This window comes from Amblyraja radiata, chromosome 9 (genome assembly GCF_010909765.2).
Source record: "Amblyraja radiata isolate CabotCenter1 chromosome 9, sAmbRad1.1.pri, whole genome shotgun sequence".
NCBI classification, from domain to species: Eukaryota; Metazoa; Chordata; class Chondrichthyes; order Rajiformes; family Rajidae; genus Amblyraja; species Amblyraja radiata.
Window position 1 is genome coordinate 59,438,959 of NC_045964.1, and position 23,707 is coordinate 59,462,665.

General features: G+C 45.9%; 1 protein-coding gene across 5 annotated transcripts in view; it reads left to right on the top strand.

The window, feature by feature from the left end:
• cep128 (centrosomal protein 128) overlaps window positions 1-23,707 on the top strand; it is a 401,773-nt gene that overhangs the window by 164,640 nt on the left and 213,426 nt on the right. For all 5 annotated transcript variants that reach the window (XM_033027567.1, XM_033027570.1, XM_033027569.1 and 2 more), the window contains exons 15-16: window positions 10,746-10,922; window positions 18,148-18,207. In XM_033027567.1, the coding sequence (XP_032883458.1) occupies window positions 10,746-10,922; window positions 18,148-18,207 (237 nt within the window). The remainder of the gene's footprint in view (window positions 1-10,745; window positions 10,923-18,147; window positions 18,208-23,707) is intronic.

A 23,707-nucleotide genomic window follows, 5' to 3' on the forward strand; every position in this document is an offset into this window, starting at 1 on the left:
TGTTTTCATTGAATTTGCATGACCTGGTGTCTGCCACTGAATTTAGGTTACCTGGTAGGTAAGTAGCTGATATCCAAATATTTCTCTGGATACACCATTGCCAAATTGTATTAGCCAGATTGTCACATGATGTCGATTTGATTCCACCCATATGGTTAATATATGCCACCACGGTGGTATTGTCAATCTGTAGTCTAACATGCTGGTGATATATTCCAGAACAGTATGACTTTAGGCCATAGAACGCACCCAACATTTCCAGGTAGTTTATGCCAAGTGTATGTAGTAATGATGCCTCCTGTGCATTCCATCTACCTCCACAACTGGAGATGGAATCGGTTGCACCCCAACCAAGCGCACTGGCATCAGTTTGTAGCACCACTGAGGGGTTGCTGATAATAATAGGGCTGGAACAATGCCGAATGTTATCCCTCCACCATTTTAATTCCATAATTGCTTTGATTGGTAGCTTCATTGGTCTGTCGAAATGACCAGCATTAATTTTGAGTGCTTGTATTTTTGACCTTTGTAAATTTTGATAATACAAAGGTCCAAATTGTGTGGCCGGAAAAGCAGCCACTATTTTGCCAATCACCCTTGCTACCAATCTGATAGATGGTTCACTGATGTCAATGAGGTTGTTGCAGGCCTCAGTTAAGACTGTAGCCTTGTCCTTTGGTAAAGTCACCGACATGTGAACTGAGTCAATAGTGAACCCCAAATAATCCATTATGGTGGAAGGCGTTAGTTTAGATTTAACTGGATGGATGATAAACCCCAGTTTCTCAAACAATTGTTTGGTGGCTGATACAGCTAGTTTGGCTAATTCCAAAGTTTTGCCCACAATCAATATGTCATCTAGATAGGCCATGATCATATGTTTTTGTTTCCGAAGAAACGCTAGGGCTGGTTTCAAAATTTTAGTAAACAGCCTGGGGGCTGATGTTTATCCATTTGGTAGAGCTCTGTACTGCCAGCCTGCCCCATCCAGTTGAATTTTAAATAACGTCTGTGGTCAGTCCGTATAGGCTCTGAATAGTAAGCATCTTTTAAGTCGATGCTAGCCATGAAGTAGCCCTCGGAAAGCAATTGTTTGGCAGTAACAAATGTTTCCATTTTGAAATGAATATATTGCACATATGTATTCAAGTTGGTCAAATCTATGATGATGCGACAACCACCATCTTTTTTGTTTTTGGTAAAGATATTAGACACAAATTCCAGAGAAACGTGTTGGGTCTTTTCAATTACCCCCTTTGCGTGAAGTCTCACCAGTTCAGCATGTGCTTCTAATTTTTCTTTTTGTGAAAGTACGAACGTTCGGTTCGGTACATGCTGAACTGGGGGGCTATGTTTGTGCACAAATCCAATGGTATATCCCTGGATACTGTTTAGGATATAAGTGTCTGTTGTCAATGCACTCCATGCCTCCCAAAAGAAGTGTAATCTCACACCGATATGTGTATTATCCACACTTCCTATAATTTGTAAGGGACCAGACCCACCTACCTCCATGGTTAACAGTGGAAGGTTTACTTCTTCCTGTGTGGTCTTCGAGGAGGTTGAGGCGCCGTGTCCGGGTTTGGGTTTGAGTTTGGGGTTTGCGCATTTTCCACGAAGGCCGGTCTGGGCCATGACCTAAAAAAGACCGCTGTCCTGTACGCCCGGCCTTTCAGCTTTCACCAGCTACTCCTGTTCTGCTGGTGGGTGCATAAGGGTGCTGTCTGTGGCTGTGGGAGGTCCTTGTTGTCGCCTTTATGAGCCCCAGGGTTTTTGCCTCCTCATCGAGCTCCTTAACCTGCTTGGACAGGTTTCCACCAAATAATAATATTGGTGGCTTTGTGTCTCCAGGTTTGCACAAGCCTGCAAATTTTGGATTTAGGGCAGGTCGGATGGCACTCTTTCTGACACTATTGATTTCATACTGCGTACTGCAGAATAGTGCCAGTGCATCCTGTTGCTCTTGTGACATTTCCTTCCCATCCACTGTGCGAGCGAATGCTGTGATCCCTGCTGTTAGTAGTTTTAATATTCTCTGGAGCTTGACATCCATGCTTCTAACTGCTGCTCCGACGTGTTTCCAAATACAATTATTCACGACTGGAACATTCAGGGATACGCAATTTCCTGGTGCCAGATATTTGGTAGTGGTGTCCATCACAGCCTGTTCCTGTAGTTGTTTAAATGACAGGACATCAATGCTGGCAGCTAGTTTCTGTTCTAGGTTCCGTCCAGTCTGATCCGGCTGTAAGTAGTTGGACACCATGTCCAGTAGATTTTTGCCTTCCTGCACCCCCTGCACACTTGTAGTCTGTTCAGCAAACCCCTCTTCGGGGTCAGCCCAGAATTGACCCCCAGTACTCCCCTCTAACGAGGGAGATGCACTGTGCAGCCCTACGTAAGGTGCTGCTGTGGGTGTTATCCCACGGTAACTAGACTCCATCTCCCGGAGTCTGTCACGTTGGAGCATTTGCTCCATGAGCCGCTCCATCCGGCTCCAGCGCACACGGTCGCTGGCCGCTCGCGGCTCCTCAAAGTCGTACTCATCAGAGTCAACGGCTCTGTTTGATTTTCTTTTTGCCTTCCCGCCCGGCCCCGGTGTTGATCTGGCCGGTGCGGGGGCTAAGTCGGGCACAGCTGATCCCATTATGGGTGATTCCTGTGCCGCCGGCTGCTGCTGGCTGCCCGCAACTCCGCGGTCCTCCCCCGCCAGCTTTGTCGCAGCTCTGGTTGCTTTTTTGGATTTGTCCATCGTTTCCCCACCTGTGAAACTGTGGGAAAAATAAAGACCGCAGAGTAACTACTTACCTGTCGGTCCCGGCTTTTAAACTTGCCGCTGCGGGGGAACGTCGTTCCACCCCGCCTGTCGTTTCGCAATGCGTGTAGCGATATGTCACGCATGCGCCCTGGCGGGTTCTTCACGTAGTCACTCGCGTGACTCCGAAGTAAAATCTCTCTTTGTATCCATCAGCCAGCCCGTGAGGGGGACTGCTTCACAGTCATGTATGTGCTGACGATTTAAACTTGTAAAGTGGGTCATTGATTCCATGCTTCAGTTTCCAGGAATCGCTCGGACAATTTATCTCTCCTTAGTTTTATGTCCACTGACTAAACAGTGTGCGTATTACCTGAGAGAGTGTGTGATTTTTTTATAGCGCAGCTAGTCACCGACTTCCAGTGATCATTGTCCCATTAGATCCGACACCTTGAAGATGTTGACAGTGAAGTTAGCTGACTGTAAAGTTGCACATGTTAAACTGATAATACAGAGCACTAGGAACTGGCAGTGGGAGGAAGGGAATAATGACGGTTCAGTACCTAAACAGACACCGTGTAGGAAGGAACCGCAGATGCTGGTTTACACCGAAGATAGACACAAACGGCTGGAGTAACTCAGTGGGACAGGCAGCATCTCTGGAGAGAGAAGAAGGACATTCTTGCTATTGGGGGAGTGCAGCGTAGGTTCACAAGGTCAATTCCCGGGATGGTGGGACTGTCAAATGCTGAGAGAATGGCTGGGCTTGTATACTCTGGAATTTAGAAGGATGAGAGGGCATCTTATTGAAACGTATAAGATTATTAAGGGTTTGGACACGCTAGAGGCAGGAAACATATTCCCGATGTTGGGGGAGTCCAGAACCACGGGCCACAGTTTAAGAATAAGGGGTAAGCCATTTGGAATGGATATGAGGAAACACTTTTTCACACAGAGAGTTGTGAGTTTGTAAGTCTGTGGAATTCTCTGCTTCAGAGGGCGGTGGAGGCCGGTCCTCTGGATATTTTCAAGAGAGAGTTTGCGAGAGCTGGATATTTTCGAGAGAGAGGTGGCCTACTCCTGCACCTATTGTCTATTGTCTATTGAAATGGTTGGCATTTCATAGAAATATAGAAACGTGGAAAATAGCTGCAGGGGTAGGCCATTCGGCCGCCTGAGTCAGCACCACCATTCAATGTGATCGTGGCTGATCTTCCAAAATCAGTACCCCGTTCCTGCCTTCTCCCCATATCCCTTGATTCCGTTAGCCCTAAGAGTAGGTATGTTGCAAAGCCTACCTGAAGCGTCGCTGAAAATCTGTCGCTGCGGGTGTGCGCGATTTTGGCGCCGTTTAGAGGGGGGCGGGTTTAAAACGCGATTTTCTCTAGGCTGTTCAAATCGAAGATGTTCAGCCTAGTTAATTATTAACGAAAAATCGCTGGAAGACCCCGTCGCAAAAGCTATTATTAGTTTTAAAGGCCTCGTATAATAGTTATAGTAGTTTAAAAATCAATCTCTAAACCCGCGACCACCAGCAACCGCAGGGTCTCATAAAGCAAATAACTGAAGGTATGCTGTATATTTTTACATTAAAAAGGGCTTCTTAAGATCCCTTTATACAAAGTTTAAAGTTGCGAGTAGCTCATTTTGGGCCCATTATATCCCGCAGTATTTTTCTGGGCATTTGGGGCACAAATCTACTGCAATGTGAACGTTCTAAACCAGCGCGTTCCACAGGGACCCACTGGAAAGCTGATTTAAAATGGGCATTTATTTACAGCAATTGAACACTGAATTCCTTCCATTTGGCCTATAAATTAATGTAAATGAGATTTAAAAATCATGTTTTATTGTGAATTATTTGTGAATATTATTTGGACATTTAGGCTATTTAAAAATGTTAATCATTTATTAAGAAATGGATAGATGTTTAGATCTAGTAATTGAAGTCTGAAATTAGCTACAATTAGGTAACTAACTAATTATATGCTTTAATTTCAGGTCATCCAAGTAAGATTATTTTATATTTGTTTCAGAATGCTTCAATCTATGATAACTGAAAATTTCATTCAGTTCTCTTAATTTTTAAGAAAGTTATGGGCTTTTGACTGCACACGATCACAGCTTTTTTGTTATATCCATAGAAAATCAATAGGGAACAAGATGCTCATTTCCGAGTATGAAAATGGCCATAACTTTTTAAATACTTGAGATATGAAAGTGAATTAGGTGTCAAATTAAACTTATTTTTATGCTTTATCTGATGGGATAAATTGCAGACTTGATTTTTAAAATCTCAAAATTGTGCTACATTGCTACTAAGAGCTAAATCTAACTTAGAAGGATCTCGACCCGAAACGTCACCCATTACTTCTTTCGAGAGGCACTCCAACATTTTGTGTCTAAACAAATACCTCTTGTTAATTAAAAGACTTTAAAAAAAAACTGGATCGGAAAGGTTCAGAGGGATATGGGCCAAACGCAGGCAGATGGGAGTAGCATTGATGGAGCATCTTGGTTGGCATGGGCAGGTTGGGGTGAAGGGCCTGTTTCCATGCTGCCTGACTTCTCCCCATATCCCTTGACTCCGCTATCTGTAAGAGCTCAACCTAGCTCTCTCTTGAAAGCATCCAGAGAATTGGCCTCCACTGCCATCTGAGGCAGAGAATTCCAGAGATTCACAACTCTCTGAGTGAAAAAGTTTCTCCTCATCTCCGTTCTAAATGGCCTAACCCTTATGGCTCTATTTGTAGTAGGCTTAATTGTCCTGTTTCTGTGGTCCGTGGGACAGACTCTAGTGCTGTTTGTTGTGAGGTTTCTGCTGAGACTGTAGATGGAGCAGGACATTGGCATGGAGGGCGAAACCCACTGTCCACTCTTTACTGCTCAGCCTTCTGATGTATGGACTCGAGGTTCTCATTGCTATCACCAACACTCCACCCCCACTTCGAGCAGTCAAGAGTTCCCAGGAATCAACACAAACATTATATATTTTTTAATCAAGGTTGAATCTTTCCCTCTGTCCACCCGGTAATGTCTTTCTCTGAAGGAACTCAGCAAAGAGCTTGAACTTCAGGAGAAACAAGCTTGTTTACAAAAAAAAGGGACACACGGTGCCGGAGTAATTCATTGGGTCAGGCAACATCTCTGGAGAACATGGATAGGTGGCGTTGCGGGTTCTTCAGTCTAATTATGATGGAGGGTAGGGGGGGAAGGAGAAAACTGGAGGAGAGGTGAGGTCAAGATCGAGCCTGGCAAGTTATACTCAAAGCCCCGACCGATAAAGACAAGCAAACCGTACGCCTTCTTTACCACTCAACTCACATTTAAAATCAATGGCATATCCAGTGAGTAGCAGCAACAGTGAATAGGGTGGCACGGTGGCGCAGCAGTAGACTTGTTGCCTCACAGCGCCAGAGACCTAAGTTCGATCCTGACTATGGGCGCTGTCTGTATGGAGTTTGTACGCCCTCCCCATGACCCGCGTGGGTTTTGTCTGAGATCTCCGGCTTCCTCTCACACTCCAAAGACGTACAGGTTTGTAAGTTAATTGGCTTGATATAAATGTAACATTGTCCCCAATGTGTGTAGGGTAGTGTTGGTGTGCGGGGATCGCAGGGTCGGCGCAGACTCGGCGGGCCGAAGAGCCTGTGTCACTAAACTAAACTATACAGAACCTTGAATCAGGGTTATGGGACCATGACAATACACAAATAGTGAAATTGACTGCTGAAGGCAAGATCGATTGTGACTGCATTTGGCCAGGACAATCACGAGAACTGCAAAGACTTTCATAAAGATGGTATATGATTCCCTGAGACACGTAATTATGAATGTTGATGATAAAAACGTTGAAATTAAGATCTTTTGGAGAAACTGAGTCATCCAGTTTGAAAACAGGCCCTTCGGCCAAACTTGTCCATGCCGACCAAGAATTTTAATTCGTGTAAATGGAGAGAGAGAGAAAAACCGAGCCTGCTCAGAATCCATGTTCTCCAGAGATGCTGCCTGACCTGCTGAGTTACTCCAGCACTTTGTGTCTTTTTGTGTAAGCCAGGATCTGAGATTCGGTTTAGTTTATTGTCATGTGTATTGTCATGTGTATTGTCATGTTGATTGGTACAGAGAAAAGCTTTTGTTGCGTGCTATCCAGTCAGCAGAAAGACAATACATGATTTCAATTGGGCCATTTGCAGTGTATTAACGTTTAGTGCAAAGTTAAGCCAGCAAAACCTGAACAAGGATAGTCCGAGGGTCACAAAAGAGGTCGATAGTAGTGCAGGACTGCTCTCGAGTTGTGGTGGGATGATTCAGTAGCCTGATAATAGCTGGGAAGAAACTGTCCCTGAATCTGGAGGTGTGCGTTTTCACACTGCAGTACCTTTTGCCTGATGGGAGAGTGTATGGAACACGCTGCCAGTGATACCGTCTGACCTGCTGAGTTCCTCCAGCATTTTGTGTCTTTTTGTGTAAACCAGTGCCTTGCTTGTATAGTTTACTGCTAGGATGACACTGAGTTTCCAGTTACTTTCACTGTTATTCTTCACCTCAATTTTACTCTAATTGCTGTGGCATTGGCCTCGTTCACTGTTTGATTGAAGCTCGATGTACATTTGAGAAACAGCATCTCTCCTTCCATTTAAACAGTGTAGTCCTCGGGACTATGTATTGAATTTTATCTTGAACTAAATGCTATTCACGTTACTCCATTCATCATGTAACTGTGTACTGTGGACGGTTCGATTGTAATCATGAATTGTCTTTCCGCTGGTAGACAAAAATGCTGGAGAAACTCAGCGGGTGAGGCAGCATCTATGGAGCAAAGGAAATAGGCAACGTTTCGGGTCGAGACCCTTCTTCAGACTGATGTGAGGGTGGGGGGGGGGGAGAAGAAGAAAGGAAGAGGCGGAGACAGTGGGCTGAGGGAGAGCTGAGAAGGGGAGGAGAAAGCAGGGACTACCTGAAATTAGAGAAGTCAATGTTCATACTGCTGGGGTGCAAACTGCCCAAGCGAAATATGAGGTGCTGCTCCTACAATTTACAGTGGTCTTCACTCTGGCCATGGAGGAGGCCCAGGACAGAAAGGTCAGATTCGGAATGGGAGGGGGAGTTGAAGTGCTGAGCCACCGGGAGATCAGGTAGGTTAATGCGAACCAAGCGGAGGTGCGGGGCGAAGCGATCGCCAAGCCTCCGCTTGGTCTCATCGATGTAGAGCAACTGACACCTAGAGCAGCGGATGCAATAGATGAGGTTGGAGGAGGTGCAGGTGAACCTCTTTCCGCTGAAGATAGACACAAAATGCTGGAGTAACTCAGCAGGACAGGCAGCATCTCTGGAGAGAAGGAATGGTGAAAGGTGATGCTTCGGGTTGAGACCCTTCTTCAGACTGAGAGCCAGGGGAGAGGGGGCCACAGAGATATGGAAGGATAAGGTGTGAAAACTAGAGATCAAAGGGGACGAAGTTCAAGCAAATTGTAGAATACATCATTGTTAGCTAGGGCAAGGTGACAGCGAATCATACAAAGATAAAATTTAATCAGGAGCACAGTCAGACTGGTTGGAGAACTAGGATGCGGGAGGGATGGAGAGAGAGGGAAAGGAAGGGTTACTTGAAGTTCGAGAAGTCAATATTCATACCACTGGCTGCCCAAGTGAAATATGACAGGTTAGCATGCAACAAAAGCTTTTCACTGTACCTCGGTACACGTAACAATGAACTAAACTCAAACTGAATTCAACAATCTCAGATGATCAACTTTCCATTTACACCAAAACTGGGCAATTCTGACGAAAGGGTATCAATCAGTGATGTTAACTCTGTTCACATTTGCTGCCTAACTTGCTAGGTACTCCCAGCATTTTCTCTTGTTCAAAAATGTTCAACAACTGCAGTTTGACACAAAATGCTAGAGTCACTCAGCGGGACAGGCAGCATCTCTGGAGAGAAGGAATGGGCCATTCGGCCCTTCGAGCCAGCACCGCCATTCAATTTGATCATGGCTGATCATCCACAATCAGTACCCCATTCCTGCCTTCACCCCCATATCCCTTGACTCCACTATCTTTAAGAGCTCTATCTAACTCTCTCTTGAAAGCATCCAGAGAATCGGCCTCCACTGCCTTCTGAGGCAGAGAATTCCACAGATTCACAACTCTCTGGGTGAATACGTTTTTCCTCGTCTCCGTTCTAAATGGCTTACCCCTTATTCTTAATCTGTATCTCGCAGTCCCAACAAGTTCTCTTTCTCCGCTATTCCCAGTCATCGTCCTCTATTCACACCTCCTCCTGGCTGATTAGATGTGATTAGCAAGCTTCCTCTTAGAGGGCACCATTACCTTTTGTGGCCCCGCGCTCTCGCCCAGTCTGCAGCCTTTCCCTGAGAGTCTATTTGTTCTCTCTGCGCTCCTCCCTTTGGGATGAGGCAGTTTGATTAGCAAAATGGCCTCCCTGAATTTTGTCTTCATGGTACTGTCAGTGCTGGTGTTATCCCTAAAATACAATTTCCTCAGGGTCAGCAGAATATTGGGTTAAGCCCGACTCTGCAGACTTTAGAAAATAATCGAGAGTTACTGGCCGATGCAATCCTGATGTCTACTACAGTGCTGCAGATGCTGTTTATCTTATTGCTTTTTCAGTTGCTCAAAAATGATACTGTGGCACCTCATGAAAGTGGAGCAGGAGAATCCTGGCGTCCTGGAAAGGCTTATCCTTTAATTATTAGCTTAGTTTAGAGATACAACGCGGAAACAGGCCCTTCCGCCCACCGAGTCCACGCCGACCAGCGATCTCCGCACACTAACACTATCCTGCACACACTGTAGATAACCTACATTTATACCAAACCAATTAACTTACAAACATGCACGACTGGAGTGTGGGAGGAAACTGGAGTTTCCTTGGATAAAACACACGCTGGTCACGGGGAGAAAGTACAAACTCCTTACAGATGGCACCAGTAGACAGGATCGAACCTGGGTCTCTGCCGCTGTTAGGCAGCAACTCTACCGCTGCGCCACCGTGCCGCCCTTAAAAGGGACCGCCCATCCATGATTCTAGGATTACCATTTGCAAGATTCTAAATTCATAAGTGGTAGGAGCAGAAGTAGGCCATTCGGCCCATCGAGTCTGCTCCGCCATTCAATCATGGCTGGTCTATCTTTCCCTACTTTCCCCATCGTGCTGTGTGAAATTAGCTGCATTTCCCTGCATAGGAAACACTAAACTTCAGAAGAGCTTCTATCATGGACGTGAAGTACATTGGAATGTTGAAATCACAGAAGGCATAATATAAATCCAAATTGTAATCCCCCTGGACTTGTCCTGGTCTCTTCTCCTATCCAGTTTGTTTGCCCGCCTCTAGTTTCAGTTTAAAGAAGGTTTCCGACCTAAAATGTCACCTATTCTTTTTCTCCAGCGAGGATTTGTTCTGGCCTTTTGTCGCCTCCAGTTTATTTCTCCCCCCCCCCCCCCACCATCCCCACCATCCCCACCGCTACTTTCAGTCTGAAGAAGTGTTCCGACATGCAACGTCATGGTGGCGCAAAGGTAGAGTTGCTGCCTTACAGCGAATGCAGCGCTGGAGATCCCGGTTCAATCCCGATTACGGGTGCCTGTCTGTATGGAATTTGTACGTTCGCCCCGTGAACTGCATGGGTTTTCTCTGAGATCTTCGGTTTCCTCCCACACTCCAAGGACGTGCAGGTTTGTCGGTTAATTGGCTTGGTAAATGTAAAAATTGTCCCTAGTGTGTGTAGGATAGTGTTAGTGTGCGGGGATCACTGGTCGGCGCGGACCCGGCGGGACGAAGGTCCTGCTTCCGCGCTGTATCTCTAAACTAAACTAATCTGTTCCTTTTCTCCAGAGATGCTGCCTGACCCGCTGAGTTGCTCCATCATTTTGTGTCCCTCTCCGCTGTCTTTCTGCACTGCGCTATTGAACGTTATATGAAGCAACAAACTTTAACGTTGGTCTTTTGCGTCGGTTCTACAGGATAAGCTGGCAGTGAACGGTGAAGAGTGTGCAAGGCAACTGGAAGAAATGACGTTTCAGCTAAAAGACCAGGTCACCAAAGTGCAGACGGAGCAAGAGATGATCCTTTGTTGTGTAGGAAAAGAGATTGAGGCTGCTTGTGATTTCCTCTCCAGAGACGCCGGCGACAAATTTAAAGTAATTATCGCAAACTTTTTCTGTAAACCTTTGTATTTTGTTTATTTCTACCCATCCCCATGTTGAGCACTTTTACTGGTCTTTCATTTTCAAAGATGTGCCTTTTTGGCTTTGTTTGAAGATTCTTGAATGGAGACTGACTTTTGACTTTGGACTTTAGAGATACAGAGTGGAAACAGGCACCCTCGGTCCACCGAGTCCGGCGCGGACCAGCGATCACCCCGTACGCCAGCACTTTCCTACACGCTAGGGACAATTTTACCGAAGCCAATTTTTCTACAAACCTCTGCACAAAAGTGTGGGAGGAAACCGGAGCACCCGGAGAAAACCCATGCAGTCAAGGGGAGAATGTACAAACTTCGTACAGGCAGCACCGGTAGTCAGGATCGAACCAGGGTCTCTGGCGCTGTGAGGCAGCAACTCTACCGCTGCACCACCGTGCCGCCCAAATGCAGCACAATGCATCTCGCTCTGAAATTCCCCACAGACCTCTCATCACTTCTCATTTGATTTGGGACTTCTAACCCACCAAAGGTCATACACGAACTCATGGAAGTACAGAGACAATAGACAATAGGTGCAGGAGTAGGCCATTCGGCCCTTCGAGCCAGCAACCCTTTCAAAACCTTTGCACCGCTCCAATTCTGGCCTGTTGTGCCTTCCTAATTATTCTCTTTTCACCATTGGTGGTATACCTTCAGCTCTCGATATCTTCTGAAGCGCCCTCGAAATCCTTCCATGGGTTGAGGAGCACCTGGAGAAAATCCACTGGGTCACAGGGAGAAGGTGCAAACTCCGCACAGACAAGCACCCGTAGTCCGGATGGAACCCGGGTCTCCGGCGCTGTGAGGCAGCGACTCTACCGCTGGGCCACCCTGCCGCCACATCTCCACGGACTAGCCAGTTGGCAGCCAGCGCAGTCCAACCCTGTAAACCATAGAACATTTTCATCGAAATTCCTTTCATTGGCATACGTATCAAAAAGGCTTCATTTCTTCAGAAGGAAAACTGTTTTGCCCAACAGAATCATGAGTGTGATAAACAGCCATCTCACCCTCCTCCTCAATCCTGTCTATATGAGCTCTCTGGCCATTTATTTTATCTCATTCTGACTCAAGTGCAGATCATAGAAATAATCTTGCTGCTTTCATTCCTGTAACAGCATGTTCCTCAATGTGCATATTTTATTCTGAGCAGCTTTCAATTCCGCTGCTGCACCATAAATCATCTGCAGCCGGCGCGCACGCTATTGTGAGTGATGACTGCAGTAATAGATTTTTTATTTTGATGTTTTTATTCAATACATTCACATTTTCAGCTCTTAGATTCTCAGAGTGTGAAGTCGGCTGGCAGTGAAATTTGCATTCTGTTGACTCTCCTCCTGTCCATCTCCGGCAGAGGTTCTTTGATCAGTTCCTTCCACAAGAGGGCGCTAAGTCACCTCTTATTGCATGGTACTTGGGCCTAGTATTTGGATTTCCGCTCTCTTTTGGCGGAGTATACTTGTTGGGCCGAATGGCGTAATTCTACTCCTATCCCTTATGACCCTTATGACCGTTTGGTGCACCACATGGGTGCTGCATTTCATCCTGCTGCCCAAATGGGGTATTTAAAAAATAGCTAAATTGGGGAAAGCCGCAATGTAAAATATAGGTGGGGTGTTTTTCACCCTAATTCCTTGGCTAAACTGTTTCCTGGACATTTCCTGATCGACTCATTGAGCCATACGGCATGGAAGCAGGCCCTTTGGACCAACTTGCCCATGCCGACTAAGATTCCACAACTATACTAGACTCATCTGCCCACATTGACCCATATCTCACTTAACCTTTCCTATCCATCTACCTTTCCAAGTGTCTTTTAAGTTAAGTTATAGTGACTGCCTCCTCTGGCAGCTCAAAGGAGTCAAGAGCGCTTCATTGCCATGTGTCCGGGAATGGAACAATGAAACTCTTACTTGCAGCAGCACAACCGATATGTAAACACATTAAAAACAACAAAAAAGTTCAGTACAAGCAATAAAAGTTTAGTACAAGCAATAACAGTTCAAAGATAAAAACAATGCCTCCCAAGTCTATGTAGTTCATATTTTAGTTGGAGGTTGTAGTGTTTAATGGCCTTGTGGCTGTTGAGAGGAAAGCTGCTCCTGAACCTCATTCCATATACTCACCACCCTCTGTGTGGAAAAAGATGCCCCTCCGATTCTTAGTAAATATTTCCTCTCTCATCTTAAACATCTGTCCTCTAGCTCTCGACTCCCCTACTCTGGGCAAAAGACCCTATCTATTCCTCTCATGATTTTACACACCTTTGTAAGATCACCCATCAGCCTGCTGCTCGCCAAGGAATAAACCAGCATCTGCAGTTCCTAGCTTCGACATTTTTCTAAAGTCCAATTGCGTTGCCAATTGCCAGTTGTGTCTAGTGTACCTGTGCAGCTTTAGCAAGTAAGAATATAAGTGTTCCTGTTCCTATGACAAATAAACTCCCTTGACACTGGCCGCGCCATGTTTAGTGCCACTGTTATAACTCAGACATAATGAGGTGGCACAGTGGCTCAGTGTAGAGTCACTGCCTTACAGGGTCAGAGATCCTGACTACGGGTGCTGTCTGTACGGAGTTTACATAGATACATAGACAATAGGTGCAGGAGTAGGCCACTCAGCCCTTCGAGCCAGCACCGCCATTCAATATGATCATGGCTGATCATCCATAATCAGTACCCCGTTCCTGCCTTCTCCCCATACCCCTTGCTTCCGCTAGCCCTAAGAGCTCTATCTAACTCTCGTTTGAATGCATCCCGTGAATCGGCCTCCACTGCCTTCTTAGGCAGAGAATTCCACAAATTAACAACTCTCTGTGTAAAAAAGTTTTTCCTCATCTCTGTTCTAAATGGCTTACCCGTTATTCTTAAACTGTGAGCCCTGGTTCTGGATTCCGCCAACATCGGGAACATGTTTCCTGCATCTAGTGTGTTCAATCCCTTAAACATTTTTTATGTTTCTATAAGATTCCCTCTTCTAAATTCCAGTGAATACAAGTCCAGTCGCTCCATTCTTTCATCGTATGACAGTCCCATCATCCCGGGAATTAACCTCGTGAACCTACGCTGCACTCCCTCAATAGCAAGAATGTACTTCCTCAAATTTGGAGACCAAAATTGCACACAATGCACCAGGTGTGGTCTCACCAGGGCCCTGTACAACTGCAGAAGGACCTCTTTGCTCCAATACTCAACTCCTCTCTTTATGAAGGACAACATGCCATTAGCTTTCTTCACTGCCTGTTGTACCTGTATGCTTACTTTCAGTGACTGATGTAATAGATAATAGATAATAATAGACAATAGGTGCAGGAGTTGGCCATTCGGCCCTTCGAGCCAGCACCGCCATTCAATGTGATCATGGCTGATCATCCCCAATCAGTACCCCGTACCCCTAGGACACCAAGGTCTTGTTGTACTTCCCTTTTTCCTAACCTGACACCATTCAGATAATAATCTCCCTTCCTGTTCGAAGTGGATAACCTCACATTTATCCACATTAAACTGCATCTGCCATGCATCTGCCCATTCACCCAAGTCACTCTGCATCCTCATAGCATCCTCTTCACAGTTCACACTGCCACCCAGCTTTGTGTCATCTACAAATTTGCTAGTGTTACTTTTAATCCCATCATCTAATCTAAATCATTAATGTATATTGTAAATAACTGTGGTCCCAGCACCGAGCCTTGCGGCACCCCACTAGTCCACTGCTTACCATTCTGAAGTTGACCCGTTAATCCCTATTCTTTGTTTCCTGTCTGCCAACCAATTTTCTGTCCATGTTAATACCCTATCCCCAATACCATGTGCTCTAATTTTGCCGACTAATCTCCTGTGTGGGACCTTATCAAAGGTTTTCGGAAAGTCCAGGCACACTACATCCACTGGCTCTCCCTTGTCCATTTTACTTGTTACATCCTCAAAAAAATCCAGATTATTAGTCAAGCATGATTTCCCCTTCGTAAATCCATGCTGACTTGGACCGATCCTGTTACTGCTATCCAAATGTGCCGCTATTTCATCTTTGATAATCGACTCCAACATCTTCCCCACCACCAATGTCAGGCTAACTGGTCTATAATTCCCTGCTTTCTCTCCCCCTCCTTTCTTGAAAAGTGGGATAACATTAGTTACACTCCAGTCAACAGGACCTGATCTAGAATCTATAGAACATTGGAAAATGACCAATGCGTCCACAAATTCTAGAGCCACCTCCTTGAGTACCCTGGGATGCAGACCATCAGGCCCTGGAGGTTTATCAGCCTTCAGTCCCATCAGTTTACCCAACACAATTTCCTTATGAATGTGAATTTCCATCAGTTCCTCTGTCACCCTAGGTCCTCTGTCCCATAGTACATCTTGGAGATTGTTTGTGTCTTCCTTAGTGAATTCACCTGTTTCTCTCTTCTAGGGACCCACATTTGTCTTAACTAATTTTTTTCTCTTCACATACCTAAAGAAGCTTTTACTTTCCTCCTTTATATTCTCGACTAGCTTACCTTCATACTTCATGTTTTCTCCGCATATTCCCTTTTTGGTTACCTTCTGTTGATCTTTAAAAGTTACTCAATCCTCTGGCTTCCCGCTCATCTTTGCTATGTTATATGTCTTCTTTTATACTGTCCTTGACTTCCCTTGTCAGCCACGGTCGCCTCTTACTCCCATTAGAATCTTTCTTCCTCTATGGAATGAAATGACCCTGCATCTTCTGCATTATTCCCAGAAATACCTGCCATTGCTGTTCCACCGTCATCCCTGCTAGGGTCCCTTTCCAGTCAACTTTGGCCAGCTCCTCCCTCATGCCAACATAGTCCCCTTTGTTCAACTGCCAAACTGACACTTCCGATTTTACCTTCTCCCTCTCAAATTGCAGGTTAAATCTCATAATGTTATGGTCACTACCTCCTAATGGTTCCTTTACCTTAAGCTCCCTTATCAAATCCGGTTCATTACACAACACTAAATCCAGAATTGCCTTCTCCCTGGTAGCTCCAGTACAAGCTGCTCTAAGAATCCATCTCGGAGGCACTCCACAAACTCCCTTTCTTGGGGTCCAGAACCAACCTGATTTTCCCAGTCTACCTGCATGTTGAAATCTCCCATAACCACCGTAGCATTACCTTTGTTACATGCTAATTTTACTTCCTGATACAACTTGCACCCTATCTCCAGGCTACTGTTTGGGGGCCTGTAGATAACTCCCATTAGGGTCTTTTTACACTTACAATTTCTCAGTTCTATCCACAATTACTCTACATCTTCTGATTCTATGTCACCCCTCGCGGGACTGAATTTCATTCCTTACCAACAGAGCCCCCCCATCTTCTCTGCCCACCTGTCTGTCTTTTCGATAGGACGTATACCACTGAATATTCAGTTCCCAGCCCTGGGCCTCTAGCAGCCATGTCTCTGTAATTCCCACAACATCATACTTACCAATTTCTAACTGAGCCTCAAGCTCATCCACTTTATTTCTTATACTTCGCGCATTCATATATAACACTTCCCCTCTCACACCTCCCCTCTCACACCGTTTCCTATTTCACCTGACCTTGCTCTCTTATCTCTTCTTGAACTTTCCGTCCTATTAATTCGGGTGTCCTTCGTAACTTTTCCTGTACTCTCTTCCGCTTTAACTCCATCCTTATACGCCCAATTTGTCAACTCCTCCCCCCGCTAATTGTACGTCCTCCCTATGACCGCATGAGTTTTCTCCAGATGTTCTGGTTTCCTCCCACATCACAAAGACGTGCAGGTTTGTAGGTTAATTGGCTTCTGTAATTTGTCCCTAGTGTGTACAATAGAACTAGCATGGATGGGTGATCGCTGGTCGGTGCAGACTCAGTGATCTGAAGGGCCTATGTCCACGCTGTATCTCTTAAACTAAAACTATAAATGAAGTGCATCTGATGAATTTCCTATGTGTAGGAAGGAACTGCAGATGCTGGTTTACACCGAAGAATCTCAATGTTTATCTGAAGAAGGGTCATGACCTGAAACGTCACCCATCCTTTCTCTCTCCCGGAGATGCTGCCTGACCCGTTGAGTTATTCCAGCGCTTTGTGATGTCGATCTGATGAATTTCCTAAGATAGACACAAAATGCTGGAGTAACTCAGCGGGACAGGCAGCATCCCTGGAGAGAAGGAATGGGTGACATTTCGGGTCGAGACCCTTCATCAGATGATTCAGATGAATTTTCTAGTTGGCTAGTGTAAGAAAGATGCTAACTGAGCTACAGGCAGCAAGGCATTCTAGTTGCTGTTCATAAAGAGTTCCAGCCTGCTGTTTTAGCCAATTTCCAGCTCATTGTTCATAACCTCGTGTGATAGGAGCAGAATTAGGCCATTCGGCCCCATCAGGTCTACTCCGCCATTCAATCATGGCTGATCTATCTCTCCCAACCCCATTCTCCTGCCTTCTCCCCACCCGTATCTGTCTATCTCTACCGTAAAAACATCCATTGACCTGGCCTCCACAGCCTTCTGTGGCAATGAATTCCACAGATTCACTCACTGCGGTTGTGTGATCTTGCTGTGTATGTAATAGCTGCTGTCGGAACGACAGAATTACTTTTCAGAAGTAGATCATTACATGTGAAGCGCTGAGGGCTGCCTGGCGGAAGCGGTGAGATGTGCGGGGTAATGTTTTTATGATTTGTAATGTCATCAGGGCCCGTGGATTCAATCGGCCTCCCTATAACCTCCCCACCAAGCACCTTGATGTTGTCCGTGGCGCTGACTACACGGCGGCCAGGTACTCACTGCTGTGCTGCTGCAAGCAAGGCAGAGCACCTACGGAGACACAAATGACACTCAGCGGCACAACAATAAGTTGCCAGCAAATGACTTGCAAATCCCATTTCTTTACCCGCATCGAAACAATGAAAGCTGATGAAAAATGATGCGAACAACTGGAATTGGCGAGAGGTTGAGAACTGGTGACCTCTGAAAAGCTATCTGTGTGTGTGTGTGTGTGTGTGAGCTTCTCAGACATTGCGTTTCAGGGCTCCAGCGGAAAATCAATCAAGGCTCATGCTTGAAAATCATAGACCTAATTAATTTCATTTATAAACTGTATGAATCTGCCACCTGGATAATAGTTTCTTTTAAACAATCATTCTTTCCATATACAATCTCGTCTGTTAATAAACAAAACTGCAATCTAATTTTCTTTGCAGGCAATAACGTTTACACCTGGATTAGAAAATGATCCCCATCGCTGGCTGGCTGAAATGAAAGTACGTATTCAAGGTGACGGAGTTATTAACCGCTTGAGGGTCTCTTTGACGCTGGAAACACCGTGGAAGGTCCTTGAGATGCTTCGGCAGTGCTTGCGGGGACAATTTTCAACCCATGAGCCGTTTGAGATGCACAAATGGAATTAATGGGAAATGGTAGCCGTACATGAGGAAGTGACATTAGACAGACACAAAATGCTGGGGTAACTCGGCGTGACAGGCAGCAGCACCTCTGGGGAGCAGCAATGGGTGACATTTCGGGTCGAGACCCTTCCTCAGACCGATTGCAAAGCGTGCTGGTGGATTTGATGAGATGAGGAGAGGTCTGAAGAAGGGTCACCCATCCTTTTTCTCCAGAGATGCTGCCTGACCCGCTGAGTTACTCCAGCGCTTTGCGTCTGTCTATCAGAGGTATGGACAGGGTTAACAAGCCAGAGCAATTTTTTCTTCCCAGGATGGAAAAGTCAAATACTGGCGGTCGTACCTTTAAGGGGCAAAGTTTAAAGGCGATGTGCGGGGTAGGTTTATTTTACACAGATGACGGCAGGTATGAAAGTGACATTTGTTAGGCTTTTGGATAGGCAGATGAATATAGACCCACAGAGTTACTCCAGCACTTTGCGTGTATCTTTGGATATAGTTATGGAATATGTGCAGGCAGATAAGAGTTGGTCTTGGCATCATGTTCAGTGCCAACATTGTGGGCTGATGGGCCCATTCCTGTATTGTACTGTTCTATGTTCTATGATAGAGCAACATGGGCGACACAGTGGCGCAGCGGTAGAGTTGTTGCCTTACAGCGTCAGAGACCCGGGTACGAGCACGACTACGGGTGCTGTCTGTACGGAGTTTGCACGCTCCCCCCGTGACCTGTGTGGGTTTTCTCCGAGATCTCAGTTTCCTCCCATACTCCAAAGACGTACAGGTTTGAAGGTTAATTGGCTTGGTATAAATGTAAAATTGTCCCTAGTGTGTGTAGGGTAGTGTACACACTAGTTGCTGCCTCACCCGCTGAGTTTCTCCAGTATTTTTGTCTACACCATATTTGCTGCCTCACCCGCTGAGTTTCTCCAGTATTTCTGTCTACACCAGAGATGCTGCCTCACCCGCTGAGTTTCTCCAGCATTTTTGTCTACCTAGGATAGTGTTAGTGTGCGGGGATCGCCGATCGGCGCAGACTCGGTGGGCCGAAGGGCCTGCTTCTATGTTGTATCTCTTAAACTAAAAACTAACAACTTACAAGCATGGGAATAGGTTCATTTGGTGTGAAAGCACCAGCACAAGTAATTAGTCTAACTGCCTGTTTCCGCACTGTCATTTCTGTGCGTTTCTGAAATGAGAAACGCAGGCTTCATTAGAAAAGGACAGGTTAGTAAATGCCTTTCCCTTTTCCAAACATTATCCATCATTCAAAAGTTTGTTTCAAATGACTCGTGAAGTTCATGAAATGTTTAATTTTCACTTGGACTGTAACGCAGCGAATCCCACCTAGTCTTAGCTGTTGCTCATCTTAAAGCTGTCGCTTTACCTCCTCCCTTGACTCCATCCAAGGACCCAAGCAGTTTTTCCAGGTGTGGCAGAGGTTCACCTGCACCTCCTCCAACCTCATCTATTGCATCCGCTGCTCTAGGTGTCAGCTGCTGTACATCAGTGAGACCAAGCGCAGGCTTGGCGATCGCTTCGCCCAACACCTCCGCTCAGTTCGCAATAACCAACCTGATCTCCCGGTGGCTCAGCACTTCAACTCCCCCTCCCATTCCGAATTCGACCCTTCTGACCTGGGCCTCCTCCATGGCTAGAGTGAGTCCCACCGTAAATTGGAGGAGCAGCACCTCATATTTCGCTTGGGCAGTTTACACCCCAGCGGTATGAACATTGACTTCTCCAATTTCAGGTAGTCCTTGCTTTCTCCCTCTTTCCCCTCCCCTTCCCAGCTCTCCCACAGCCCACTGTCTCCGCCTCTTCCTTTCTTCTTCCCGTCCAACCCTCACATCAGTCTGAAGAAGGGACTCGACCCGAAACGTCACCTATTCCTTCGCTCCATCGATGCTGCTTCACCTGCTGAGTTTCTCCAGCATTTTTATCTACCTTTAAAAATCATATTTGCTGCAGTTTTTTGAATTTTATCTAAACTGCAAAAGTAGTTTCTAAATTCCTGAACAGATTTGCTGCAGAGCGCAGTTTTATATTCCTAGGATGGTTGAGAAAGACTGGAGCATCGAGCACTGGGCATCAAGACCAATCAATGCGGTGGTTTCCCAGGTGGAGACATTTTTATCTCATGTTAAACCTCGTGTGTTTTGTGATTATTTGAGTTTGGTTTAGACATACAGCATGAAACATGCCCTGGGCTGTGAAATTGCAACCTTCACGTGCTCCACCATATTTCAAGTAATGCAATCAACCCGACATACACAAACAGAAGATGAAACGGAACAAGTTGTCTTACAACTTTAGACTGTGCACGCCATACGAAGAAGAAGAAGAAGACGAAGAAGAAGAAGAAGCAGAAACATGCCCTACGCCAATCATCGATGAACCGGTCACACGTTCCAAGTTATCGAACTTGCCGAACAGTGAAAGGCCTGGATAGAGTGGATGCGGAGAGGATGTTTCCGGGAGGAGGGGGGGGGTGGGGGCACAGTCACAGAATAAAAGGACACCCTTTAGAAAGGAAATGAGGAATTTCTTTAGTCAGAGGGTGGTGAATCTGTGGAATTCATTGCCACAGAAAGCTGTGCAGGCTGTCATTGGATATTTTTAAGATGGAGATTGATTTTTCATCAGTAAGGGTGTCAAGGGTTATGGGGAGAAGGCAGGAGAATTGGATTGAGAGGGAAAGATAGATCAGCCATGATTGAATGTCAGAGCAGACTCGATGGATCGAATGGCCAACCTCTACTCCTATGCCCACATTTCACTCTCTCATCTTTTCTTCAGATAGCCCTTGCTTTCTCTCTCCATCCCCTTCCTTTTCCCAGTTCACCCACTCGTCTTACTGTCTCCACCTACTTTCTATCTCTGTCCGCCCCCCTCCCCTAACATCAGTCTGAAGAAGGGTCTTGACCTGAATAGTCTTCCATTCCTTCTCTCCAGAGATGCAGCCTCACCCGCTGAGTTACTCCAGCATTTTGTGTCTACCTTCACTTTCTCATCCACTCCCTATACTCTAGGGTAATTTCACGGAGGCCAATTAACCTACATAGCCGCACAGGAAACTGAAGTAAACCCAAGTGGTCGCAGGAGTTCGTGCAAACTCCACACAGCCAGCACCCGAGGTCAGGATCGAACTTGGGTCTCTGTTGTGGTGAGGCAGCAGCCCTCTCAGTTCCTGTGCATTGTTTTTAAAAAGAAGATTGTATACTTTCTTGATCATCAAGCAAGGAATACATTCATAGCTGATAGGAACAATTGGGCCATTTGGCCCATCAAGTCTACTCTGCCATTCAATCATGGCTGATCTATCTTCCCCTCTGAACCCCATTCTCCTGCCTTCTCCCCATAACCCCCGACACCCGTACTAATCATGAATCTATCTGTCTCTGCCTTAAAAATATCCATTGACTTGGCCTCCTCAGCCTTCTGAGGCAATGAATTCCACAGATTCACCACTTGTAAATTGTCTTCATGCTTCTCCAAGCCCTGTCCACCATCTGCAGCTTGTAAATGGTGAGTGTGTTGGAAGGTTTCCACTTGTCTAGCCGCAAGCAGTGGCAGTGGCAAACTCAAAAAGCGCCGGAAAATGAAATCACTTAATTGGCAATTCATCCGTCAGCTCACCGGTCTGCGGCTGCTGGGTGTAGCTGCTACTCATATAGGGGCTGTCCCACTTGGGCGACCTAATTGGCGAGTTTAGAAGAGTTTTTAAAAATGACATGTTGAAGACCTCCTTCGACTATGTTGAAGACCAGCTACGACTAGCTACGACTAACTTCGGGAAAATTGGACACCAAATAGTGGAGAATGAAGACGACCTCCTTCGATCTCCTTCGACCTCCCTTCGACTATGTTGAAGACTATCTATGACTACCTTCGACTACCCTCGATTACCTACGACTAACATGACGACCTACTACGACCTACTGCGACTAAACCTATGAGTAAAAAAAGTATCGATTTTTTCCATTGCGACCTTTTTTTACTCACGGGCATTTTTTAACATATTGAAAAAAACGCCACGACCTAGCTGAGGCCTCGAGTACGCGGAGACCACTCTCGGGCATGAAGGAGAGTTACGAGGACCTCCTATGACAACGTGTCAACCATGCTGCGAGTACGAGTCGAGGGCAAACTCGCCAGAACTCGCGGATTAGGTCGCCCAAGTGGGACAGCCCCATAACACCTCTTCCAGGACACGTCACAAACCAGTGCCCACTGCACAAGACTATAGACTTTGTAGATGCAGCGCGGAAACAGGTCCTTCGGCCCACCGAGTCAGCGCCGACCAGCGATCATCCTGCTCACTAACACTATGGATAATTTACAATTTTACTCGAGCCAATAAAACCTACAAAACCTGTCCGTCTTTGGAGTGTGGGAAGAAACTGGAGCACCCGGAGAAAACCCACGCGGTAACGGGGAGAATGTACAAACTCCGGACAGACAGCAGCCGTAGTCAGGATGGAACCCGGGACTCTGGCGCCGTGAGGCAGCAACTCTACCGCTGCGCCACCGTGCCGCACTTCTTTACCTTTCCCCTCGACTCGTAAGTCAAAGTCAAAGTCAATTTTATTTCTCCTGTGCACCCGAAGGTGCAGCGTAATGAATTTGCCAGCAGCGATACACTTAAAATAAAACACAAAACGCAATAGGATTTAACACAAACATCCACCGCAGCATTCTTTACAAAGTTCAGTCAGTCCTCCTCCTTTACCGCACAACACTATACAAATGGCCCTTTCGGCCATTCTGCAAAATTAAACGTGGGGAAAGAGGTGCCCGCAGCTAAAGGTGAAAAGTGACGATCTTTGCTTATTTTCAAAAAAAGAGGTTGCCAAATGTTAAAGATTGAGGACGCTCAGAAATGGATTGATCATCTGAGATGGAGCGTAAATGACCACAAAAGTAATTACCTTCTGATCAAAGAAGAGCGACAGCGTGAGAAGAATATAAGAAGCAGGAGCAACAAGGACTGTATCAGCCTGGAGACAATGTCACTCCACTGCTTCAGGTGAGTGCCTCATTACTCTGCTATACTATCTTATTATTAGTACTAATTATAGACAGTCAGCACCTTCTGTGATGTTTGTTATAATAAACACACACTTTTGAGTTCAATGGGTAAAACGTATTGAGAAGTCTATTCTAGAATAGAATTCTATTCTATTGAGGGCGGTGGAGGCCGGTTCTCTGGATACTTTCAAGAGAGAGCTAGATAGGGCTCTTAAAGATAACGGAGTCAGGGGATATGGGGCGAAGGCAGGAACGGGGTATTGATAGGGGACGATCAGCCATGATCACATTGAATGGCGGTGCTGGCTCGAAGGGCCGAATGGCCTCC